Source organism: Phoca vitulina, unplaced genomic scaffold (assembly GCF_004348235.1).
Source record: "Phoca vitulina isolate PV1807 unplaced genomic scaffold, GSC_HSeal_1.0 scaffold5, whole genome shotgun sequence".
NCBI lineage: Eukaryota > Metazoa > Chordata > Mammalia > Carnivora > Phocidae > Phoca > Phoca vitulina.
The window spans coordinates 3,910,764-3,934,896 of NW_022589708.1; the positions used below are offsets into that span (position 1 = coordinate 3,910,764).

General features: G+C 41.0%; 1 protein-coding gene across 2 annotated transcripts in view; it reads right to left on the minus strand.

The window, feature by feature from the left end:
* MYO16 (myosin XVI) overlaps nt 1-24,133 on the minus strand; it is a 574,777-nt gene that overhangs the window by 309,681 nt on the left and 240,963 nt on the right. For both annotated transcript variants that reach the window (XM_032402627.1, XM_032402626.1), the window contains exons 8-9: nt 13,803-13,878; nt 10,983-11,136 (exon numbers count right to left, since the gene is read on the minus strand). In XM_032402627.1, coding sequence (XP_032258518.1) covers nt 10,983-11,136; nt 13,803-13,878 — 230 coding nt within the window. The remainder of the gene's footprint in view (nt 1-10,982; nt 11,137-13,802; nt 13,879-24,133) is intronic.

A 24,133-nucleotide genomic window follows, 5' to 3' on the forward strand; every position in this document is an offset into this window, starting at 1 on the left:
TCTCTAAAACCAATCTGCAAGAAAGGCCTCTACTGAGAGATTTCTAGCATCATGCACACCAAGGGCTTAGCACAGTGACTACAGTATTAAGCAGGCAAGGAAAGTCGTGATTTATGTGGGTCCAGCACTGTTGAAGCTTCAAGGATTTTGCTCTATTTACAAACTAACAGGTTAGCTAGTTACTACTTCATGGATAGGCGTGGAAGACAAGAGATTCCTGGATCTGAGACAGAAGACTTCATGACTCACGCCACACACAGTATCCAGAGGTTCACGCTTGACCATGTCCCATGGTGGGTAGGAGGGGCCAACACAGGGGAAACTACATGCACGCTTACATGTGCAGTGTGTTGTGTTGGAGGAGAGAAACTGGTCGGCAGTCAAGTATTTTTTTGAGCAATCAGCAAACGCTGCACCAAGAAGCAGAGAAGCCACTGCTTCCCCCCCACCCCCTGCCGGGCATTTGCTCTGTGGTCTCCTTGAGCTACCTAACGGCCTGTATGACTGAGCACATATGCTTTGCTTTCTGACACACTGACCAACACTGGAGAGGCTGCTCAAGGCCCAGGGCAGACTATCTCTCTCAACAGTGTGGTTATTAATTTTAAAAATTCACTATAAAATTAGAATGCTTTTAATGCTTATAAAAATTTCATATCCAGATCTGCTGGAATACCATCGAGTGATAAGGTATTCATAACTTATTTCCTCCCTGAGCAACTGTGAAACAATGCTTGCTGTCCTAACTTGTATTCACCATTCCTGGAGCTCCCAAGGTGTATCCTCTGTTTCTCTGACATGAGAACCCTTCAAATATGTGAAGACCATTGCAGTTGCCCTATATTTTCTATAAGGTGAGTGGACCACCTATAAAACATTCTAATAATTAGTTGGAATTGAATGCAAGATAATCTCCATTCTAAGTACTTTATACATATTAACTCTATACATATTAACTCATATTAACAGCATTATAAGGAATATCTACTTTTCTGCATATTTATAGGTGAGTACACTGGGAGAGAGAGAAGAACGGGCTGTGGACACACAGTGAGGCAGGAGTGGAGGTGGGACTTGAGATACAGAGCTCGTGTTCTTAACCACCAGTCACACTGCCCACATCCAAAATCCACCCTCATGCCTACCAAAATATTTCCTTACTTATCCACCCTTGAATGTCAATCACCTCTTTTTTTCTGCTTTGTAAGAAAGTCTTCAAAGAAAAACTAAAGAGAGGCTTTGCATAGACTATACCAGGTGTTTTGAGTATAAAGCGATGAAGTAAGCAATGGTTGGACTAGTCAGGTAGAAACTACATAAAATCACCAATTATAAAGGATTTCTATAAAGAAACAGTGAGTTTACTAAAATAGCTAAAATACTCTCCTATCTCAAGTCTAATCACAGCGTTAATAGCAGGATCTAGTCTATTTCCAACTGAGAAGTACACTTGGAAAGAAGATTGATCCAGGAATACAGTGACCTCATCCTAAGTCAGGTTTTGTTTGTTTGTTTGTTTGTTTTTAAGAGAGGGAGAGAGAGAGGGCAGAGAGGAGCAGAAGGAGAGGGAGAGAGAATCTTAAGCAGGCTCCATGCCCCGCACAGAGCCCAACATGGGGCTCGATCTTACAACCCTGAGATCACTACAGGAGCCAAAATCAGGAGTCAGACACTTACCCGACTGAGCCACTCAGGCGCCCCTAAGTCAGTTTTTACCTCAAGTTGGCAACTACCTGACCCTGTAAGCCTTCAAAATCTCTGGGCCACATTTTGCCTTTGCAAATGCGGGGATTAGATGATGACATACGTCTAAGTGTATGCCAAGCCCTACAGACCTATGACGTTACTACATAATCCCTCTTTACACATCATCTCACCTACATCTTTAAAAATCACTTACACACTCAATAATATCATATATAATACCATAGATCTATTACTAACAATAATTGTTAGTAACTAGTTAAAAATACTCTTATTCATATAAGAAAAAATGGTTCTAAATAATACAATTGAATCGAATGACAACATATTTGTCATACACATATTTTCTGTAAGAAAATACAAAACCGATACCTTGGCTGATGGCATGTGATAATGTTTTAAAGGTTTATGGAAAACTGTGCTTTAGGTTTCTTTCCCACTTGTAAAATGAAATATATTTTATCCATAATCATTGTGATTAACAACAGCGTTCATACAAGATAACTTCTACATACTTAAATTTTCACTGATTATCCATTGGTACACTACGAACATGTACTAAAATGCTATTTTTCTAGAAAAAAGCAATAATTTTTAAGTAATCATTGCTATTTATTTCAACACTCATTAAATGTTTATCAACTATGATAAAATATTTGATATGAGATTAATTTTTTTAAAAAAAATAAGATGCAGGTATATAGAAAGAACAAGAACTCAATAAAGAAAAAGAAAAACATAAAAGATAAAAAGAAATAGACCAAATTAATAGTAGTTTCATAAAAAACATAGACTACTGAAGGAAATGGACTTCACAGTCCCCTCATATTAGCTATACTTTGGACAGTCTTCTCCCCAACTTGAGACTGTGGCCTTCTCTTTTCTTAGAGTGCTTACTTTAGAGAACTTTCCATTGTAAATTCTTCCTTTGTCCTTCTGAGATGTAAATATTCTACAATCCCACAATGTCTTTCTCAAGGACCTGGGAGCCATTCTGTTGGAATGTAACCATCAGGATTGATAGAGGGAGCCCCAGTCTCCTGGTCTCTGTGGGAGGGAAGGGGCCTCACTTCCTTAAGCACCAACTAGAAAACTCTAGATGGCCTTCTCAAAAGGACCAGCCTTCCTGCTAATATCCCCAGGCTTTACCACAAGCTCATCCCAGCATTTAAAAGCTCTCTGAGTCAAGTTCACTCTCTCTCTTCCCATATTGCAATAGTCTTGAATAAAGTCTTCCTTTCATCTTTAACTTCTCTGGTATAATTTTTCTTTGACATTAATGAGTGAGTTTTTTCATGCTTCTATATGTTTTTCTGAGTTTTCCAAATTTTCCTCCGTAAGAAAATTTTATTTTGATTACATAAAAAAAAAGTATCAGGAGCAGAAATTTATTAGTGAGAAACAGAAAAAAATAGGATTGAAAAGAGTGTATTTTCTAAAAGAAGGCTTTGGTAAGGCAGATTCCACAAACATAAAGAAAATGAGGAAGCAACCATTCAAGGACAATTTAGATTACACTGGGGACAGACGGCTTTAACTTGCCTGTGGACAAAACTACACAAGACTATACCAGTGGACAATCGATTTCTGAACTCTACGGGATTTATTCAAGACTTACTGATTTCTATAAACATAAAAGGCATTTCATGCAGAGCAAATGTGCCTATAGGAATTGAGATTTTATTTCTGAAAATGGAAACAGGAAGGTAATAAAATAAAACTAACAAAGGTGACAATTATTGCCCATTATGACTATAGCAATTTTAGAAAACTATAGACAACAAGCAAAATTGACTATATTGGGATATATTAGGCCAACAAAGAAAAAAATCAAACCAAAACAAATGTGAACAAAGACATGTATCATATGATCTCACTGATATGAGGAATTCTTAATCTCAGGAAACAAACTGAGGGTTGCTGGAGTGTGGGGGGTGGGAGGGATGGGGTGGCTGGGTGATAGACATTGGGGAGGGTATGTGCTATGGTGAGGGCTGTGAATTGTGTAAGACTGATGAATCACAGACCTGTACCTCTGAAACAAATAATACATTATATGTTTAAAAAAAAAAAAAAAGAAGATAGTAGGAAGGGAAAAATGAAGGGGAGGAAATCGGAGGGGGAGACGAACCATGAGAGACGATGGACTCTGAGAAACAAACTGAGGGTTCTAGAGGGGAGGGGGGTGGGGGGATGGGTTAGCCTGGTGATGGGTATTAAGGAGGGCATGTACTGAATGGAGCACTGGGTGTTATACGCAAACAATGAATCATGGAACACTACATCAAAAATTAATGATGTACTGTATGGTGATTAACATAACATAATAAAATAAAATTTTAAAAAAATACTAAAAAAAACAAATGTGAAGAAATGGCGTATGTGACTAGGTTATTTTGGTGGTGAAGTAATGTACTAAATAGATAGTTCTCAATTTTAATCCTAAGAACACAGCTACATAAATTATTTACTATAAGGAATTTGGTTTTTCTGCATCTACAAAATAATGATGCAAAGCTTAATTTTGAATGGAACAGTTCTTGGAGAGCTTTGAGGTAATTGATATCTGTGCCCCCCAAAAAATGACTTTAGTTTTTGTAATAAAAAATACATTTAAAGAAATAACGTTGGTAAAATATTACTTGTGTTAAAAAAGCAAAAATGTCAGGGGCCTGGGTGGCTCAGTCGGTTAAGCCTCTGACTTGATTTCAGCTCAAGTCTTGATCTCACAGTCCCGATCTCAGAGTCCTGAGGCCCCATGTCGGGACCCATGCTAGGTGTGGTGCCTATTTAAAAAAAAACAACAACGTGTCTCTTGCGGTTGAATTGGAAATGACACTGTTTTTAAGACATTTTATATTCATTTAGTAGTTCTCAACAGGTATCTACAAAGAAATTTTAAAAACCTAATTTAAAATAAGTTGAATGCAGCAGCTCTGTGAATGCATGAGTTTCTGCATATGCTGTGTTATACTGTGAGAAGGGACCGTCCAGCATATATTTATTTTTCTGAATAGGCATTTAATGAATGATATTTATATGAAACGACATTATCATCGTTCATTTGAGTCAAAGAAATACTTAATAATCAGCATTTTCAGACATTTTTAGTAAGTAAATTTGATAGAATTTGGCAAAACTTACGTAAGTTACTCGAGCAAGCTCCAGAACACACACACTGTGTGCAGTGTATTGTGCGCACGTCAGCACAGAAGATAAAAAGTGAAGAAAATGATGTGTGTGTTTGGTGGTGGGTGGAATAAGCTGCTTTGAAAGGTAGTAAGTTTCCATTTCTGGAGCACTTTCAACTTTAGGAAAAGAAAATGAATAGACATGGAAATGTCTGCCCCCTCCCTCTACCTTCCTCTTAAACCGAGTCTAGTTCTCGACCAACTTTGGAAAACCAACTAGTTATTCAACCATGCTTGAGGGATAGTGTAAATGGTTTAAAATTGGAAATCATATTAAATAATTCTCAAGGTTTCATGATGTCCCTGTATTGTGTGACATTTCTCTCTGTCCCCCTCTGGACCACAGAATCCATGCCTAAATTCACACTGAAGTGATGGACTGCTTTATCAACACTTTTGTAACACAAAGCTTTTTCTGAAGACTCTGAAGAATCCAGGGCCAGGAATCTGGTCCGACTTTATCTCAGGTGATGTTATTTTACTGCAAAATGGTCCCGGGAGCTGCGCTGATTCTGAAAATGGTCAGGTCATTCAGGATCAGGAGTAAAGGTACAAGAACAATGCCTCGCAGGAATAACCAGACAGGTAGTGTGTTCAACCATCAGGAGCCAGGAAATTAATGGTTGCAGCACAACTGTGCTCAGACTCTAGGAGTAAAAATGCACTTTTCAGGATTGCTTATCTAAGCGTCCTGGTCTAAATCACTAGGAGACAATTTCTGTAAAGAAGGCCCCCAGGTGTGGTGGTGAGGCACGGGTCAAAGGCTATGTCCTTCATTTGCAATGTCATTGTTTTTTTATAGATTTGTACAACAGGATTGTGCACACCATGAGCCTGGGGAGATACTCAAGACAGTCTTCCTGAGCCTGTTCCCGCCTCAGGTTGGAGAGCATGAACAAAGAGTCCGAAGACTGTGGTTCTAATTGCAGCGGTTACTCACTCGCTATCCCCTTGCGTCTGTCACACCTCTGGGTTTCTGTTTCTCCCTAAATAAAATGTAGATGATTATGTCCACCCACCCTCAGTCATGGAGTTTAAGTGAAGATCAAGGGAAATGATTACTGAAATTGCACTGATATGCGAATCGTATTTATTTTCATTGAGCAACAAAGGCCATAGGAGACATCCTTGCGTAGCCACCGACAGTTGGCTTGCTTTTAAATAAATGCATGTTGGGCTTGTTTCATAAAATGTAGCCCCTTCAAGGCTTTCCATAACATTTACTCCAAGCCTGTCGTGAGTCTCAGGTTTTACTGAGGTCCAGAAAGACACATTGCAAAACTCATACTCTGCCTGTTACAGATCCCCATAGGGTATTTCTCCTCATCAATGGCCGCTTGGCCTATGCACCTTGGGACCCACCTACCCCCAGCGCCTTGTCCTTGTGTCCTCAGACCCGCTCAGATCTGCCTCTTTCCACTCTTTCCAGACTTTTCCCAGTCACATCGTCTCTCCACCCCAGGTGCTATCTGACTCAGAAGCCCCGGAGAGCCAGCCCCAAGCAACCTACTGAAAGGACACACCCACACCAAAGCTGGTCTTCTCTGAGATTGGATTTTTCCGTCTAGCTCCTTAGAAAATAAGTTTTTCTCTATATGGTCATATTCAGTTTGAAAGCACCAAACTGAAAGCTTAATTCTATTGTCTTAGTTTAGAGCTAGAAGGCCTTTATTCTTTAAATGATGATGCTGACAATCACTGATGAATGAAGAACATCTGCTTTTCTTTCTGTCATTTCTCAAGCACTTATGTGGTATCACAATGAGCCAGATATTGCTGTGTTTCAAAAATATTAAGTCACGGAGTCATCAAGAACCACCTCATGAGACATTTCTGACCACTATCGTCACCACCCGTGGACTGCAGCTCAATTCTGACACTGACTACCTATAGCATGGACCCCACAAATTAAGGGCAAGGCTGCCCCCCCCTTCAGACACAGCCACAACTTTGGGAGTCTCCATGCTCACCCACATTTCTGACCCACGAGCTACCAGCTCAGGGGCTCCCACAACTCCCTCAGGTTTAATAATTCACTAGAACAACTCGCAGAGCTCAGGAATGCACTATACTTACTATTAAAGCTTTCTGAGGGAAGGTACGAATCAGGATCAGCCATGCACACAGACACGCAAGGTGAGGTGTGGGAATCCAGGCACATCAGCCCCCAAGCACACAGAGGTGTTCACCAACCAGGAAGCTCCACTGGGCTTGCAGAGTCTTCCTTGAGGTTTGGTTCCATAGACATGATGGCCTCCCGGAGGCCAGGCTGGCTCACTGATCAGTCATTCCATCCCAGCACTGGGTTTTCTGGTATGACCGGCCCCCACCATGAGGCACCTTGTGAGCATAAACTCAAGTGTGATCCCAGGAATCCCGGACAACAGAGGCAGTCCTATGGCTTGGGAATTCCAAGGGCTGAGCATCTTCCCTCCCAGGAAACAAGGAGAAAGGCCCGGACAAATTCTTTACTATACAGCACCCACATTTTACACTGGAGGCAACATGTGGCAAAGACTCTGACTAAATTGCTGAAGTCACAGAGCCAGCAGGTGCAAGCTAGCATCTGAACCAGGATGTGTGGCTCTGGGTCTCCGTCCATAAGGACCACAGCACATGGCCTCACAGGTCGCCTCAGGGAGTGCGTGTAGACACTCAGAGCAAGCCAGACCAAGGGTTTGATAAATAACATGGCCCCAGATGGGAAATAATGGCCCTATGTTGTTCCATTTGACTTGAGCTTCAGCTTAAGAGCAGATCAGTGAGGAGACTTCATGCTTCTCATTTCTGCAGACGGGAAATGTCTTCCTAATTACAGACTATCTCCGTAAGTTGTCATACGAAGAAACACTTATGCTAACTTGACAATACTCCACGCCTAAAGTTGACTGACCATAACAAGGAAACTCAGATCCGCAATTTCCTCTTTCAGGCCAAATGAGAAGTTTTCGAATTGCAAATAAAAATGACCTCCTTGCTGAAACAATGGGAGAGTGGGTACATGTGCGTGACATGAGTCAAGTTACTTGAGTTCTGAGTCTCAGACAGGGATGGATAACATGCGGATAGAACAGAAAGTGTTTGTGTTACTGCTGAAACTAATAATACACTGTATGTTAACAAAATGGGATTTAAATAAAAAATTTTAAAAAGAAATATTTGTGTTGTGTGTGTCAATATATTGAAACTGAAAAAAATTATAAGTAAAGAGAAACGTCATGGGGATATGATACGGCAAAGGGAATATAGTGGATGATACTGTAATGGCGTTGTCTGGTGATGCATGGTGACTACACTTGTGGTGAGCACGGCATATAGTGATGTTCAATCACTGTGTTGTACACCTGGAACTAATGTAACATTGTGCGTCAACAATATTCAAATTAAAAAATTAACAACAACAAAAAGTGAAAGAAAGAGCATACTTGTGTTGTTCTGCGGATTAAAGGCAATGGCCCACACAAACACTCTGCACAAATCCTGAAGTCTGGTCGCCGCACGGGAACCGTCAGCTGTTGTCGTGAATCGCTGAACACCCACAACTCTTCAGCAAACGACGCCACCCCGCCAGGTACTAGGCGGAATCGCTGTGGATTCCAACTCCAGGACCCCGTGAAATAGAGTACTCGTAGCAAACGTTGGCACACATCAAACAGTCCAGGGATGACAGACCCTGGGAGGGCATCTCCATGTTCCAACACCACAGGGCGCATGCCACCACAGCTGTCTCGTTCGTGGCAATCACGTCACGCGCGACACTGAGATCCAAGTCAGGACACGAGAGACAGCACAGGGAGGAGGCCAGAAGTCAAGAAAGAACAGAAGGGGGAATGGCAGTCAAGTACGACAATAGTTGTTGCAAATTTAAAGCAGACAGAGGAAGCCTGAAAGCTTTACAGAAAGGAAAGACTGTCGCTGGGAGGGCTCTGGAGTTAAGTCTAACCTGCTCACGAACTTGAAAGTGAGGCAACAAATAGACCCCTTAAAATTGTTCACTTAATAGAAGGTATCTTAGAAACATGGAATATGAAATAATTCAATAATATAGGAATTTCCTCATGATTAAATGTTTAACCAAAGACAGGGTGGCTGTTAACAGTGGAGTAGAGCGGGAGTGACATTCTTATCTTCACTAACTCATGATTCCGCACACAAAGCCTCTCAAGACAATCAACAGCAGTTGATACTGGAAAGGGAATTTGACTTGTATGCTGAGGTATCAGAAACCACTCAACTATTTCTCAAAAATTTAGCAAAATATATCCTAGGAAAATGTAAAAGGAGTGCGTTAACTGTAGAACACAAAGGAATAGGAAGTTGGATTGAAAATTGAAAGATAGGCAATAATAATTCAGATGAGGTAATGTGGGTTAAGTCCTCAGAAAGAGGGCTGCTGATAAAAGCTGGGAAAAGAGACTTTCTGAAGATAAACACAGATTACATGGAGAAGAAGAGAAGGCTGAATAAGTTCTTTCTAATCGTATGCTTCTCATACCGATGAATACACACTATCCATCCTTGGGCAAAGTAATGAGATGAAAGAAGCAGCGAGCTTCATGGGAATGCTTGCTCCTACCTGGAGCCGAGGAAAACTGGCCAACGTGGCAAGGCCTACTTGCTCTTTCCCCTTCTTCCAGGAGTTTTATTTTGTTCTAATTCCTTCTTCACCTTCCTAAAGCTGAGGAACTTCTAGAAAGAGCTGAAGGGCAGGCTTCACATTTAAAAATTCAGGTTATCAAGCCATTCAAGAAGGCGCTTGGTTTAAACCAGGGCAACTTGGATTTTCACAGAACAATAGCATTTGTTTATTTTAATGGAGGGAAAAGATAGAAATGGTTTGGGGAAAACTCAGCAGTGCTGAGGTGAGGAGAGAGACAGAAGACCAAACCTTCCTGAACACCAGGGCTAAACCACTGACTCCAGCAACTGGTGTGTGAAGAAATGCTGCTTTGTAAATGATGCACAAGAGATCTGTGAAAGAAACACGTGTATGTTTTCTGTTAATTCTGCCAAAGCTCTGATTCATTTCATATATGTTCTCTATCAAAAGAACAATGTGTTAGGGGCACCTGGCTGGCTCAGTCGGTTGAACGTCCGACTCTTGGTTTCGGCTGAGGTCATGATCTCAGGGTCCTGAGATCGAGCCCTGCCTCAGGCTCCCAGTTCATCATGGAATCTGCTTGAGAGTCTCTCCCTCTCCCTCTCCCCTCTGCTCCCGCTCCCTCTCTCTAAAATAAATAAATAAATCTTAAAAAAAAGAACGGCATGTTAAAAATGTTGTTTTCAACCTGAAATATTTTTTGTGTATTTCCTTCTTTTGTTGAGATAGGATCCACATAGCACAAAATTCACACTTTTAAAGTTTACAATCCAGTGTTTTTTTTTTTAGCATTTTCACAAATTTGTGTAAGCATCACATTTACTTCTAGAACATTTCCATTATCCCCAAAAGAAACCCCGTATCCAGTAAGAGTCATTCCCCATTGCCCCCTGTCCCCACTCCTGGCAACCACTAATATCCTTTCTGTTTCTATGGATTTGCCCATTCTCCACACCTCATGCCAATGGGATCATACGGTATGTGGCCTCTGGTGCCTGGCTTCACTCGCCTGGCATAACGTTTTTGAGGGTCATCTTTGTTGTAGTATGTAGCGGTATTTAGGAGATATTTTAGACAACCAGAAATCATTAAGTTTTGTACTTTAGAGAGAAAAAAGTGAATATTTGTATTTCCTACTTGAGGAATTTAGCCATTACCATAGTCACTGGGAATCCTACAAATCAGTTTAGCTAAAAACGTGGAGTACGTTTAAAATATCATCTTTGGTCTCATGGTGACAAACCTGATCTAATAACTAAATAAAATAATAATGTTTAAAAGAATCAGAGGATTTTTCAGAAAATTAGGCTAAACTCATCATTGTCAACAAGTATTTTTTGGTAAAGATGTTGACATTCAGCTTCAATTTAGTTATGAGTCCATCTTAATACTGACTATAAAATGGTCGGCAGGGATGGCAGAGAAAATAATCAACTCTTCCATGAGCAAGATCTACGATGCTAGCACTCTACGGTGAAGGCACTTACAGCTTGCTGGAGAGAGGTGGGAGGTCATGGAGGATCTCTTCATAGGGCTCCTCGGAGGCCAACGCAGGAACAGATAAATGCTCTTTTACCCTTTCTTCCCAGGCAACTTCGGCTTTCAACAGCATTTCCTCAATAAACTCAGATGCAGCGATATCTACAAGAAACAATACAAACATCAGAAAAAGCGGATGCTGAGATCACAGAAAACTGTTCCCTTTCAATGATTCTGGTGTGCTTAAAACATGAAAACTCATCAACACCTAGAGCAAAATGAAAAACACTACAAGTTTAAGGTAGGAATAAAACTGCAGTACTGCCATTTTAAAAGACGACTGTGTTTTGTAGCTGTGGCATATTTAATTACAAATGAAATGAAAAAATATAAAAATAATATTCCCCGAGTGGTGATGTATAAAATGTAAAATCACAGAGAAGCTAAGCTTGAAAGAACTTGATGTCATTTTATTCTCAGTGCAACTCTTCCTTCATCTTGACGAATAAGAACCAAATTGATGAAAATAGTTACACATTCCCAAAGACTGGGTTACTATAAAACTTGTAGTAGGCATTCTACAAGCATCCATTTGTAGATGTACAAATAAATAGTTGCATTATGAAAACAGTGAGTCTAGCCTCTGTGATCTGTTTTTCCAATCTGAAATACAATTATATTCCCTTATACAATACGTGTTAACAGTAACATCTGAATATACTGGGCAGCAATATAGACAGATGTGCATTAATCAAATTAACACTTACTAACAATTGAAACTGGAAGTCAAAAGATCCTGAAGAAAAATTCACAATAATAACAATTAGGAACCTAATGGACAAAACTGCTCCTTTTCAATCCTCCTGACTAAAGTACATGACCACCTGTGTCTACAAATTCGAGTTATGAGGCTTGATGGGCTGGATGAGTTAATTCAGCCACCACAAGAAGATGTTTATGCCAAGATTTGATCACCATTTGCTCTAGGTTAAATCATATCCAGTAACGAGGAGGAGGAAGCTTGGCTTCCTCACCTTGGGTCATTATTTCTGTGCCACCTAACAACTACACCCCGAACTGCTTTTGTCCCCCAGATAATTTTTTCTGTATCCACTCCAAATTCAAGGAACACAAAATAGCAAGAATAGAATACTGATGACGATTTTCATTTGCTTGGTCATAATATGGGTGTCTACTTTCCTGTTCTCTGTGCTATTATGTTATGTGGTTCATTTTTCTTGCTGCTGGATTAGATGTTGGTGCCTCCTGCATTTACTCGAAACTCTCACTGCATTATAGCTCTTTGTTCCCTTGTGTGTGAAAGAAGTATTTTCCTTCAATCAACAAGTGATTATTGGGAGTCTTCTATCAGCCCATCACTGTGTCTCTCTTGACCAACAAGGCATGGAAAATGGGTTACATTGATGGTAGACTAGGCATGGCCAACACAGGCAAATTGTCTAAGACAGCTATCCTATCCTGAGGTGGACAGGGCTGAGGCTAGACCAGACATTTAGTCACATCCTGGGCTCTAGGACTGTGGGTTGCCTCGGGTGTCCATTTTGGCACATTTAGGTCTAACACACTAGACCTAAAAGGTATAAGTGTGACACATGGGAGTCCATGTGGTCAAGGGTCAATTGTATATTCTCTTCTCTGGGAAAGAAGCCAGGGATATGAACTTGACAAATGTGATCTGTTAGAACTACAGTAAACAGAGGATGTGACATATTTCACAATAAATACATTAAACAAATAGAAAAAGCCCACAAATTTCTATTTGCTCTTTTAATATTTGTCATTAGACATGCTTTTGTCATTAATACTAAGGTTACGACACTATCATTAACATTAGCCTGATTCCAAAGTTTGAAACTATAACACTATCTTAGAGCTTCATTTGTTAAATCTTCAGTTTATTTTAGCAGGTTAAGATGAATAAACATTAAACAATATCTAACTCCAATAAAATAATAGAGCAAATGTCTCATCCTGTCTTAAGCTGGAGGTTTATCATGTAATCATATTCCTATAAGTACATCAAATGAGAAATCTCAGGCGTAAAGTGCTTTTAGGTTATTAGAGGTATGGTAACAAGAATAAGTAGAATTAAGTTATTTAGCTCAATTATTACCTTCAAGATTTTCATATTATTTTTTTTACCTATGCTACACTTTTCTCTGTTACTTAGAATTTTTATTTTTAATAAACAAAAAACTTATGAGTAAATTTGTTGTCAAATTATAAAAGCTAGAAAATGAATGCAATATCCATGTTCTTAAATTAGCAGATGAATATTATTAAAGAACAGTGGTAAAAAGAACTCTAGAAATGTTCAAAAGATACTTATCAAAAATTGTAACATTAAATTAAGATTTTGAAAACTTTAAATTAGCTTGAGGATGTCAAGTCTCGATTCCTTGCAGTATACCTATCTGTGCTGGGAAAAAAAAAAAGAGATTATTATTTAAAATTACCCTGATGAACAAGTATGTATTTGAAATGATAAGAAACCAATTAAATAACAGCAAAAATATATTTGAAAGTAAGTGACATTGAAGGAATCACTGTGCAGGAAGTTGAAAACCTCAAAAGCAAATTTCAGGGAAGTACAAGGGCCCCCAATGATCAGAACCACCCTGTAATGCCATCTTGTGCAGGAGGTGGGCATGGGAGTTTGGGAAGAGTGCCCGAATGGAGCATCTGCGCAGAGCTTCTCAGGGGAGGCTGACTCGCTCGGCAGCCACGTTAATGATGGATGAACAAGTTCCGGTAGGACAGGAAGGAGTCAGTAACCGCTCCATGGTCCCAGGATATTCATAACCTACCTGAGGGCTTCTCTTCATTGCAGTTCAGAAGGTTTGGATTTGCCTGATGCATCAGAAGAAGCTTCACCAGGTTTGTCTGAAACAGTAAAGTTCACTGAAATAAGATTCATCAGGGAGTGGTACACAGGGGTGGTCTCCAGGGTGCTTCCAGCCTGCTGGAGGGAGAAGGCATGAGCATATCCCACCCTAAACATTTCTTACTCTCTCCGCTTCCAGTTTTCCCAGTTCCTTTTGAAAAGATAACAGACATTCAAACCAAAAATTACTTATCAAATGAGGAATAAATTGCTGGGGATTTGAAAAGGCTCACTTAACGCCTTTCAGGTTTATTTTAGGGCATCTTGTGGGAGGAATTACATGTTATATGTGTTTTGTTTTAATTAAGCGACTCATTAATGTCTCACTGGTCCTGTCCAATCACTGCAGCCCCACAGACAATATGAACTAAAGTCACGGGGGAGTTACGAAAACTTAAATGTAACTCGAGCTATAAAAAAAGAAAGCAACTTGATGAGAGGTTAATATACTCTTCAAATCTTATTATAAAATGTAAATTCAAAGAGTATATATATATATATATATATATGCATAAGTCATTGAAAGAGAAGTAATGAAATAATTTTCAGTGTATCCAACTTTTTTTTTTAATATTTTATTTATTTATTTGAGAGAGAGAGAGAATGAGAGAGAGAGAGCATGAGGGGGGGAGGATCAGAGGGAGCAGACTCCCTGCCGAGCAGGGAGCCTGATGTGGGACTTGATCCTGGGACTCCAGGATCATGACCTGAGCCGAAGGCAGTCGCTTAACCAACTGAGCCACCCAGGCGCCCTATCCAACTTTTTTTAAAAGAGTTATTTATTTTAGAGAGGGAGAGCACAGAGGGAAAGAGAAGAAGGAAAGGGAGAGAGGGAATCTCAAGCAGACTCCCCACGGAGTGTAGAGCCCAACGTGGGGCTCAATCTCATGACCCTGAGATCATGACCTGAGCAGAAATCAAAAGTCAGACACTCAACCGACTGAGCTACCCAGGCTCCCCCCAACTTTTTAAAATAGGTCATTCATGATATCTTTCTGTGTTTCTTCCCAAAATTATCCCGCTCCCTATTTCCCAGATTTGACCACTCTCATGAAATTTGGGCTATTTTGGGCTATGATTTCTTTATATGTTTAACCCTTATGTACAGAAGTACCCCCCAAACAACACATTGCTCAGCTTTATCTGTTTGTGACATTTAGAGAAGTGAAATCCTAGTGCGTATATTCACTGATGCCTTGCTTTCATGACTGCATTCTTGAGAATCTTCAAAGGTGATGGATCGAAACAAGATTTATTCATTTTCTTGGCTGCACATAACTGCACGGTACAAATATATCACAATTAACCTGCCTTCCTCACTGGACATTCAAGCCATTTGCAGTCATTTATTTTTACAAATAACGTTGCTACAAATATTCTCATTTATCTTTCTTGGTGCACGTGAGCAAGGGTCTCTCTTCAGGACAGATGTACATAGGACTGAAATTGCTGGGATAAAGGTCTGGACATCATCAAAGTGGCTTAGATAGCTCCAACTGTTTTCCAAAGAGCTCAGATGTCCACCCCCATACCCAACAAGAGTTCCTGTTGCTTCACATTCTATTTAATACTTTTGTTATTGTGCATTTACATATCATTAGATTCACATTCTCTCCAACATTTGATATTGTTATTTTTAAAAATTTAGCTATCATACTGGGAATGAAGTAATAATTCAGTCTACTTTAACTTATTTCCATGATGACAAAGGATACTGAACACCTTTCCATGTGTTTAGTGGCCCCTCCTAGACTTTCTTTGGTGAAGTGTCTGTTCAAGACTTCTTTGCCCATTTATTACTGGAGTGTTTATCTCTGTATTAGTGATCTATGCTCTTATATGTTCTAGATACATTTGTCAGGTACGTGTATTACAAATATTTCCTCCCGTTCTATGACTTGCCTGTTCATATTCTTGAAAATGTCTTTTTAAGACCAGAAGAGTATTTTAACTTTGTTTTGCTTTTGCGAAAGTGCAACATCTGTATTTTTTTCTCAAGTGCTCAGCACTCCTTATGTTCAAAATAACTCTTTACCCACTCAAAGGCCATGACAATACCATACTATATTTTCTCCTAAAGGCTTTATAATTTTAACTTTTATATTTATGGTCCATCTCAAGTGAGTTTTCGCAAATGACAGAGGAAAACTCAAATTTATTTTGGTCCATCACCCATTCATTTTTCAGCAGTATTTCTTAAAAAGACCTTTTTTTCTTACTGAATTGTTTCGGTACCTTTGTAGAAAATTAATCGACTATGTTCCTGTGTGTCTCACTGATCTATTTGTCTATCCCTACTGCATTTCCTAACTACTCTGATTAGTATAGCTTATAGCCAGTATCGAAATCTTATAAGTGAAAGACTTACAGTAAGTCTTGAAAAAAGCCTGTAATTTCCTTATTTTTTTTAAGATGATTTTGTCTATTTAGGTATTTTGTATCTCCATATAAATTTTAGAATGGAGGCGCCAGGGTGGCTCAGTCGGTTGAACGTCTGCCTTTGGCTCGGGTCATGATCCCGGGGTCCTGGGATCAAGTCCCGCATCAGGCTCCCTGCTCCGCGGGAAGCCTGCTTCTCCCTCTCCCTCTTCCCCTGCTTGTGTTCCCTCTCTCGCTGTGTCTCTCTCTGTCAAATAAAAAAAAAAAAAATTTAGAATGAACTTTTCAATTTCTGAAGAAAAAAGGGTTTAAGATTTTGATTGGAATTGCTTTAAACGGATACCATATTAATTTTATATGTTTTTTTAAAACATCACGAATTTAGTGGTTTAAATGAAAAAAAATATTATCTTACAATTCTGTAGGTCAGCAGTCTGACACAGGTCTCACTGGGTTAAAATCAGGGTGTCAGCACCACTATGTTTCCTTTGGCTCTCGGGGCAAATGTGTTCCTTGCCTTTTCCAGCTTCTAGAGGCCACTCACGTTCCTTGGCTTGTGGCCCCTTCCCTCATCTTCAAGACAACAATGTTGCAGGTGTCTGCCCATTTTTGCATAGCCACACCGCGGGAGGACCCTGAGCCAGGAATGGTTCTCTGCTTTTAAAGACCCATGTGACGAGACTGGGCCCACCTGGGTAATCCAGGAAACTCTTCCCATCTCAAAATCTGTAACTAATCGCAATTGCAAAGTTCTTTTGCCTTTTCAGTGAACAAACATACTGACAGGTTTTGAGGTTTAGGGTGTGGACATCTCTGGGGGCCACTATTCAGCCTTCCACAAATATCTTAAAAATATTCACTGTCGAAACACATGATTATGGCTTACTCCTCCATTTATTTGGGTCTTCTTTACTCCCTCACTGTGGTGTACCATAGTTTTCAGTGTAGAAATCTTTTGTTAAAATATTTTGTTAAATATATTGTTATATATTTTAAGTTTTTAATGCCACCGTAAACAACTTGATAAATGCACTTAATGGGTCTAGTCTTTCCATTATTTTGCTGATTTCTTTGGCATTCTTATCCTCCTTTCTCCTTTCCCAACTTTGTCCTTTGTTTCTATTTCTTGCTTTATTATATTGATAAGAACGAGACTGGCTTTTCCAATCTTGGGTTTTGCTTCTGTAACATGTGTTGTGGTTCTCCCCTTCGCATCCAGGCACACCAAGGCATCTCCCCACCCACCAATGATTGTTCTTGTTAGAATTTTCATTAAAAAATCAATTAGGTTTTAAATAATCTACTCATTGTTAGCTTTCCCAAAGCCCATTCAAAATCAGCATTTGGTTTTGCAGAACACGGATTCTATCAGTAACATTTAAATTATGTTACAGTGCTTATATGTAGAAGTTTATTTTTATTTCCAAATAGAGAGTTTACTAAAGCAAGAGAGATTCTCTTGAAATCTGAAAGATAAAATATATAGAGCAGATTCCCAGGACATTAAAATAGGTACAGGAAAGAGTTTTTTTTTTTTTAAAGATTTTATTTATTTGGCAGAGAGAGACACAGCGAGAGAAGGAACACAAGCAGGGGGAGTGGGAGAGGGAGAATCAGGCTTCCCGCGGAGCAGGGAGCCTGATGCGGGACTCGATCCCAGGACCCTGGGACCATGACCTGAGCCGAAGGCAGACGCTTAACGACTGAGCCACCCAGGTGCCCGAAAGAGTTTTGTTTTATATTAAAGATGAGAGCGATGTGCTTGTGTTTAAACCACATGAAAGAGAAGAAGGAAAAGAAAGATGGACCGCCGGAGGGAGGGAAGGACAAAGGAAGGAAAGGAAGAAGGAAAAAAAAAGCCAAAAATGAGCTAAGATTGCCTTTGGTTTTCCCAAATTTGAAAGAACAGTAATAAACCTAAATGCTTTCGTATCTCTGCAAAAATGTCAGACAGACGCCTAACAATCCCTTTGCATTTCTAAATTCAATTCAGGGTGTCCAGGCCTCCAAAGAGAAATATGTCCCATCGCCCAGCAAACCACTTCTCTCCGCAGCTTCAACTGGAACCATGGAAAGCATTTCAGTAATAAAAGCAAAATGTTTCCTACATGAAAATCTTTAGCAATAAAAGCAACTCCATTTTATTTCAGGCCCATAAAAAGAGGCATTCATGTGTGGAAGGAGGACGTTTCTCTCATTTGGGGAATTCCTTTCTTTTTTTAGAGCCCGTTTTCCCCATGTGCTTCCAATCAGAAATCGGGGAGGCACATCACAGAACTAAATTAAACAGGCCCGTGCTAATTTCACTTACTCTCCTCCGGAACATGGAACATTTGCTTTACCCTCGCAAAAGACCTTTAGGTAAATTGCTTCAAATGCGAATAGGTTGAGTGCATAACCCAGTAAGAATTCATCGCTAGTACAAGAACGTTATAATCACCAAAGGCTCGAGAGGATAAGGTGAGTGAGAGAGAGAGAGAGAGAGAGAGTGTGTGTGTGTGTGTGTGTGTGTGTGTGTTGCAGGTGGTGAGTGTGGAAACAGAGACCCTGCAGGCTAATCGAAAATGTACTTAAGCTGAAATATAAATCCACACAAGTTTCACTGGATAAGGACTTTATTCATTCTTTGGAAAGTTGTCCTTCAGTGTGGATAAATTCAGCAAAATTAATTCCTCGATGGTCATTTAAATTACCTCTTTAAAGAGTTGAACAATGGCAATGAGTGTCTGGACGTAGCTGGTTTCTAGTTGGGACACTAGAAGAGACTGTTTCACTTGATCCAATAACAAGAAGCTGAAGTGTTGAAGGTCCCAGAACTCACAATGTGCACATCCTACCTCCCGGGTGCAGGCTCCGCACTGTAACGCCTAAATGCCTCCAACTCAGAACCCCCTGGAGGATTTCAGAGGTAAAATACAAAACCATCTAATAAATTGTTAATATTATCCCTATTTGTGGCCCAACTGTGATTTCACATTAAACACAAGAGTTCTGCCTCCATCCCTGAAAACACAGGCTCTCCAATCCCGCCAGTACCCGCCAGTCCTTCCAGAGATGGTCCTTCCTCCCAGGTGGCAGCCTCCTTCCCCTGACGCCCTCCTGGTCAGACTTCTGGATGGCCTCCTTCCCCTGCATCCCCTCCTGGTCAGACTCCTGGATGACCCCTTACTCTACCTAACAGGTGTTGCCGGTGCCGCTCGCCCTCGGCTGGACTCCCTCTGCCCACATGCTGTTTCTCTGGGGCGCCGGGGACAGATGTGTGCATCCGGGGACCCATCCCTCCCACTGGCCAGCGCACGCGTGGGCTTGCGGGCTCGCGGCTGAGGTGCCGCCACAGTCTGCTGGACCGACAGGCACCTGCCGCTCTAGGGCAGACACGGGCTCCCTCGTTCGAGAGCAGAACTATGCGTCCTGGGTCGGACCCTGTGCTGATAAGAAAGGGCGTTCGTTGTCTTCACACTTGGTCGTTACAGATGGGAGGACAGTGCGGACAAATGAAGGGGCAGCTGCAGCCCGCTGTGGTAAGGGACGAGGTGCGGAGACACGAGCCACATCGGATGCACGGGGGAGTGTCCTCACTGGAATTTGGGAAACTGGGAAGGGGCCACTGAAGTGGCATCTCCGTGTGGTCCTCCATGTAAGTAAGACTGAACCACTTAACAATTTCAGGAAGAGCAAGGAGCAGGAAAGGAGGCGCATGGTGGCCTCGTCCAGAAATCAGAAGTGGCTGAGTAGGGCTACATGCGCCAGCCTGATGGGGGAGGCGGGGGAATGAAGCTGGTGAAGGAAGCGGAAGTCCAGGCGCACGGGGCTCGCAAACCGCGCTATGGAGTGTGTGCTTCCTGTCCCCCGCAGGGCAAAGGATGTTGTGTGAGATGCTGTGATGAAACTGACAAAGCTTACGTGTGCAGAGGGACTGGGGGCGGGGCAGGCGGGCCAGTGGATCCCCGGGTAGGGATGCTGCTGGATGCGGTGGGGGCCGCGGTTACACCTCACAGAGCCCCACACCCTTCCTAGGTGGAAGCCCATGGACTCAGGGTTTATTGGGTACTGGAAGCTCAGGGAGGGATAAGAGGAAGGATGATGCCCAGTGTGGTGGTGAGTAAATGACACACAGAAAGGGCAGCACACTGGGGCTGAGAAAGGAGCTGACCATTCCCTTTGTACAGGAGAGCAGCTGGGGGGCAGGCTGGTAGAGATCACCCACTGGGCGGTGGGCCTCAGGGGTCTGCAAGCTGAGAGGGAAACGAGAGGCTGCTTTGGGCGCCATGAGCATGTCCGGGACAGGAGGCTGCAGGGGGGAGATTCCCTAAAGACGTGTAAACACTCAGAAGAGAGGGAACCCACACAGAGCGCTGAGGCTGCCAACACCGCGCGCTAGAGGGGTGGCAGGAAAGCCAGAGAGGGTCTTTATGTTTTCCCAAAGCAAAGAAGAAATAATAATAATAATAAAAACCCTCTGAAGATTTCTCAGTTCTTATGAACTTGGGCAAAAATGTTTTTGAGAATACAAACAACTCCTTTAAACATAAAGATATGTGGGTGGTGTGACAAAATACTTTTGAAGGGACGGGTATTTAGGTTTTAGCATTTGTGAAGTTACTTTCCTATCTTGTTGTAGTGTGACCAATCCTATTAGAAACACTAAAAATATGTATCAGGCTAGAATCAAATTTTATGTACAACTCATGAAAGAACTATGAAACCAAAAGGCATCAGTCACATAAATTATTCAGTTCCCAGTTTTAGACAAGAACAAGCATCTCCTTTTTTTCAATGGAAAGTTAACATATTTATAAAGGGAAGTGTTAAAATATATATGCCATCGCAGTATAAATGCCAATAAAAAAACTGTTATAAATTATAAGCTACCTTCCCCATAAAGGTATTTATATTTGTAAGGTATTTATAAGAAAGTGAAATTGCTATGAAAGTCTCCAAAAATGCCATTAGTCTTTTAAAATGTTAGCATTTCTAAAGCTTTTTTTTTCTAAACTGAGATAAATTTATTTACAGTAAATTTCTTCAGAGAGTTATAATCTCCCATGCATATAACTTGACATTCAGATAAAACCTATTTCTAAATTATTATTTCCAAAATGAATACTAAATGGCATTTTTACAGGTGAATAATTTTTAAATATGATTCTATATATCATATGGTATTTTCCTGACAAAATAATTGAGATACAATTTATTCAAAATCTATTAACATAAATCTCTTAGTTGTCTTTTTAGTCTGAATTGAAGAACGGTATTTTGGTTTTGGTGTCCTATATTCTAACAGAAAAGCCTCCCCCCTCCCCCCTGCCTCTGCATGTTAGAGCTTTGCTTCGAGTTCTTGGTTGATCGATCTGTCCTTCCAATTCCTTTGGTTACTCTGCTGAGCACCGAGCACGGAGGGCAAGCAAACAGTCCTCACTGCTCAGAGCTTACATTCTGGTGGAGACCCCACCTGAACAGGGTTAATGGAGCAAAACAGAAAGGACACATGTGATCTTCAGATCTATCCTCAGTACTAAAATGTAAGTTAGAAAATACTGAACAATGGCTAGTCATTTTCTAGAGAAGCAGAGGATAAAGGTGACATTCGTTTTTAAATCTGCCTCATTTGAACACTATACATGGCCATTTCTGGAAACCTTTGTGTCGGATATCTGTCTGTACAAATCTAGCAACCGGATCAATTGACCAGAACGCACGCCAAGTGATGTTCAACACACGTCTCATGCACTTGCCTTCATCATTCCCCAGAATCTCCTGAGCTATGTAAGAATCCCCCTTTAAACAGAGGTTGACAGTTCACATTGATTGAAGGGCCAGACTCTATGGAAGGAGAATTAGTGAGGCTTGCTAGGTTCACACAGCCAGTCGTTCAGAGCCAGGGAGAAGGCCCTGTTCCTCAAAACAAACCTGGCTTCATCACGTGGCTGGGCAGAATGAAATACAGATGTTTGTGTAGGGAAGTGTCTGGGAAACACAAGAAAGAATAAAAAATATAGACATCATTTTTTAAAAGTTGGGGTCATATATTTTTCAGCTGGTTTTGAAAGAATAAATGGAGCAATTGGAAAGCGTTTCTTAATTCACTTATCATTAATAAATGATGAGTGTTAGAAATATCACTGGCACACTGGAGAAGTGGTTACAAAAACATAAGTCTTAATTACTCTGCATCTTGCAAATTAAATGTAGCTTTGGGTCCCATTTCCCATGTAAGTTTAGAACTCTTTCTCTAGGTTGAAAATATAGGTTCAGAAAGCCCAAAGTTTGAAAAATTGTTCAAAGATGGCAGGTAATCGGTTGAGCATACTGCCATCCGTGGATTCTTCCTGCCTTATTCATCAGCCACTCCTGCATCCTGTAACTTGTGTGTGACGGGAATCTCCAGGAAGCTTTAGGAAGGAGGTGGCCATCGTACTGGGCTTATGTTCTGTACATCACAGCAGGTCTCATGCTCCGTATATATGCCAATCATTATTTTTTTCTTAAATCTAACTGTAAATTAAAATTGTTAAAAATCTACTTTCATGGGGCTCCTGGGTTGCTCAGTTGGTTAAGTGTCTGCCTTCAGCTCAGGTCATGATCTCGGGGTCCTGGGATTGAGCTCCCTGCTCAGCGGGGAATCTGCTTCTCCCTCTGCCTCTGCCCCTCCCCCCACTTCCACGAGCGGGATCTCTCTCTAAAATAAATAAATAAAATCTTTTAAAAAAATCTACTTTCATTACTAAAACCAACTGCCTTTTTTTTTTTTTTTTTTTTTTACCATATAGCCAACCTGTTTCATTAGTTTAATATATTCATTAGTCTTGTGTCATGGTTCTATCGAATAGGTCTCTTTCCCTGATACAAGTTTTATCAGACTCCAATCCTGTTTTTTAACACTTATCCTATAATAAAGCTCAATTGCAGGCACTTTAAAAATGTCTCTTGGGTAGAACTTCCCATTTCTGCAGGGTAGGGTTTCCTGTGGACCCCTGAAAGGTCAATTCCTTATTTTCACACAGAACTCTTGGCCTCTGACATGGCAGCCAACTACTGCGAAAAGGATCAGGAGCTCCATCTGATTGCCTGAGGGATATAATTTCTGAAAGCCACTCATTCTTGCTGCCTTAATTGTACAGCTTCCAGGACACAGAACAGAAATGTCTAGATGCTCTTTCAAAATATGAGTCAGGAAGAATCAGTCACATCGAGACACGTTCAACAGGCAGAGTCAAAGATCCCAGTAGACACTTCACAATGGAAATTGTATAAATGCATCTTCATTTCTCTTCTGCCCACAGATGGGTTTCATGTGAAAATAACCATAAATTAACTTCCTTCCATCACTCTCTATTAAGCTTCAGGAGGCTTTCAGAAGTCAGTAATTCTTTTGAAACAGAGCAGTTGTTTTATTTTATTTTTTTTTATTTTATTTTTTTAAAGATTTTATTTATTTATTTGGCAGAGAGAGACAAAGCAAGAGAAGGAACACAAGCAGGGGGAATGGGAGAGGGAGAAGCAGGCTTCCCGCTGAGCAGGGAGCCCGATGCGGGGCTCGATCCCAGGACCCTGAGATCATGACCTGAGCCGAAGGCAGATGCTTAACGACTGAGCCACCCAGGCGCCCCCAGAGCAGTTGTTTTAAAACATACCAGCTTAGACTGGTTCTTTCTGATCCTCCCTGGTAATTACAATAAACCCAAGAAGAACTCTGAAGAGGGAAGGAGGAAGGTAAACTGGCTCAGGACCTGCAGAAGGAAGGAACCATGGACAGGAACCCCACCCCATCGAAGGCTAGCCCATACCCGGTGTTTCCCAGCCCAACTTAGGGACAGAAGATGGCCTGGGTTGATGTATCCCTCCCACATTCCAGCTGTGTCCCTCGGACAA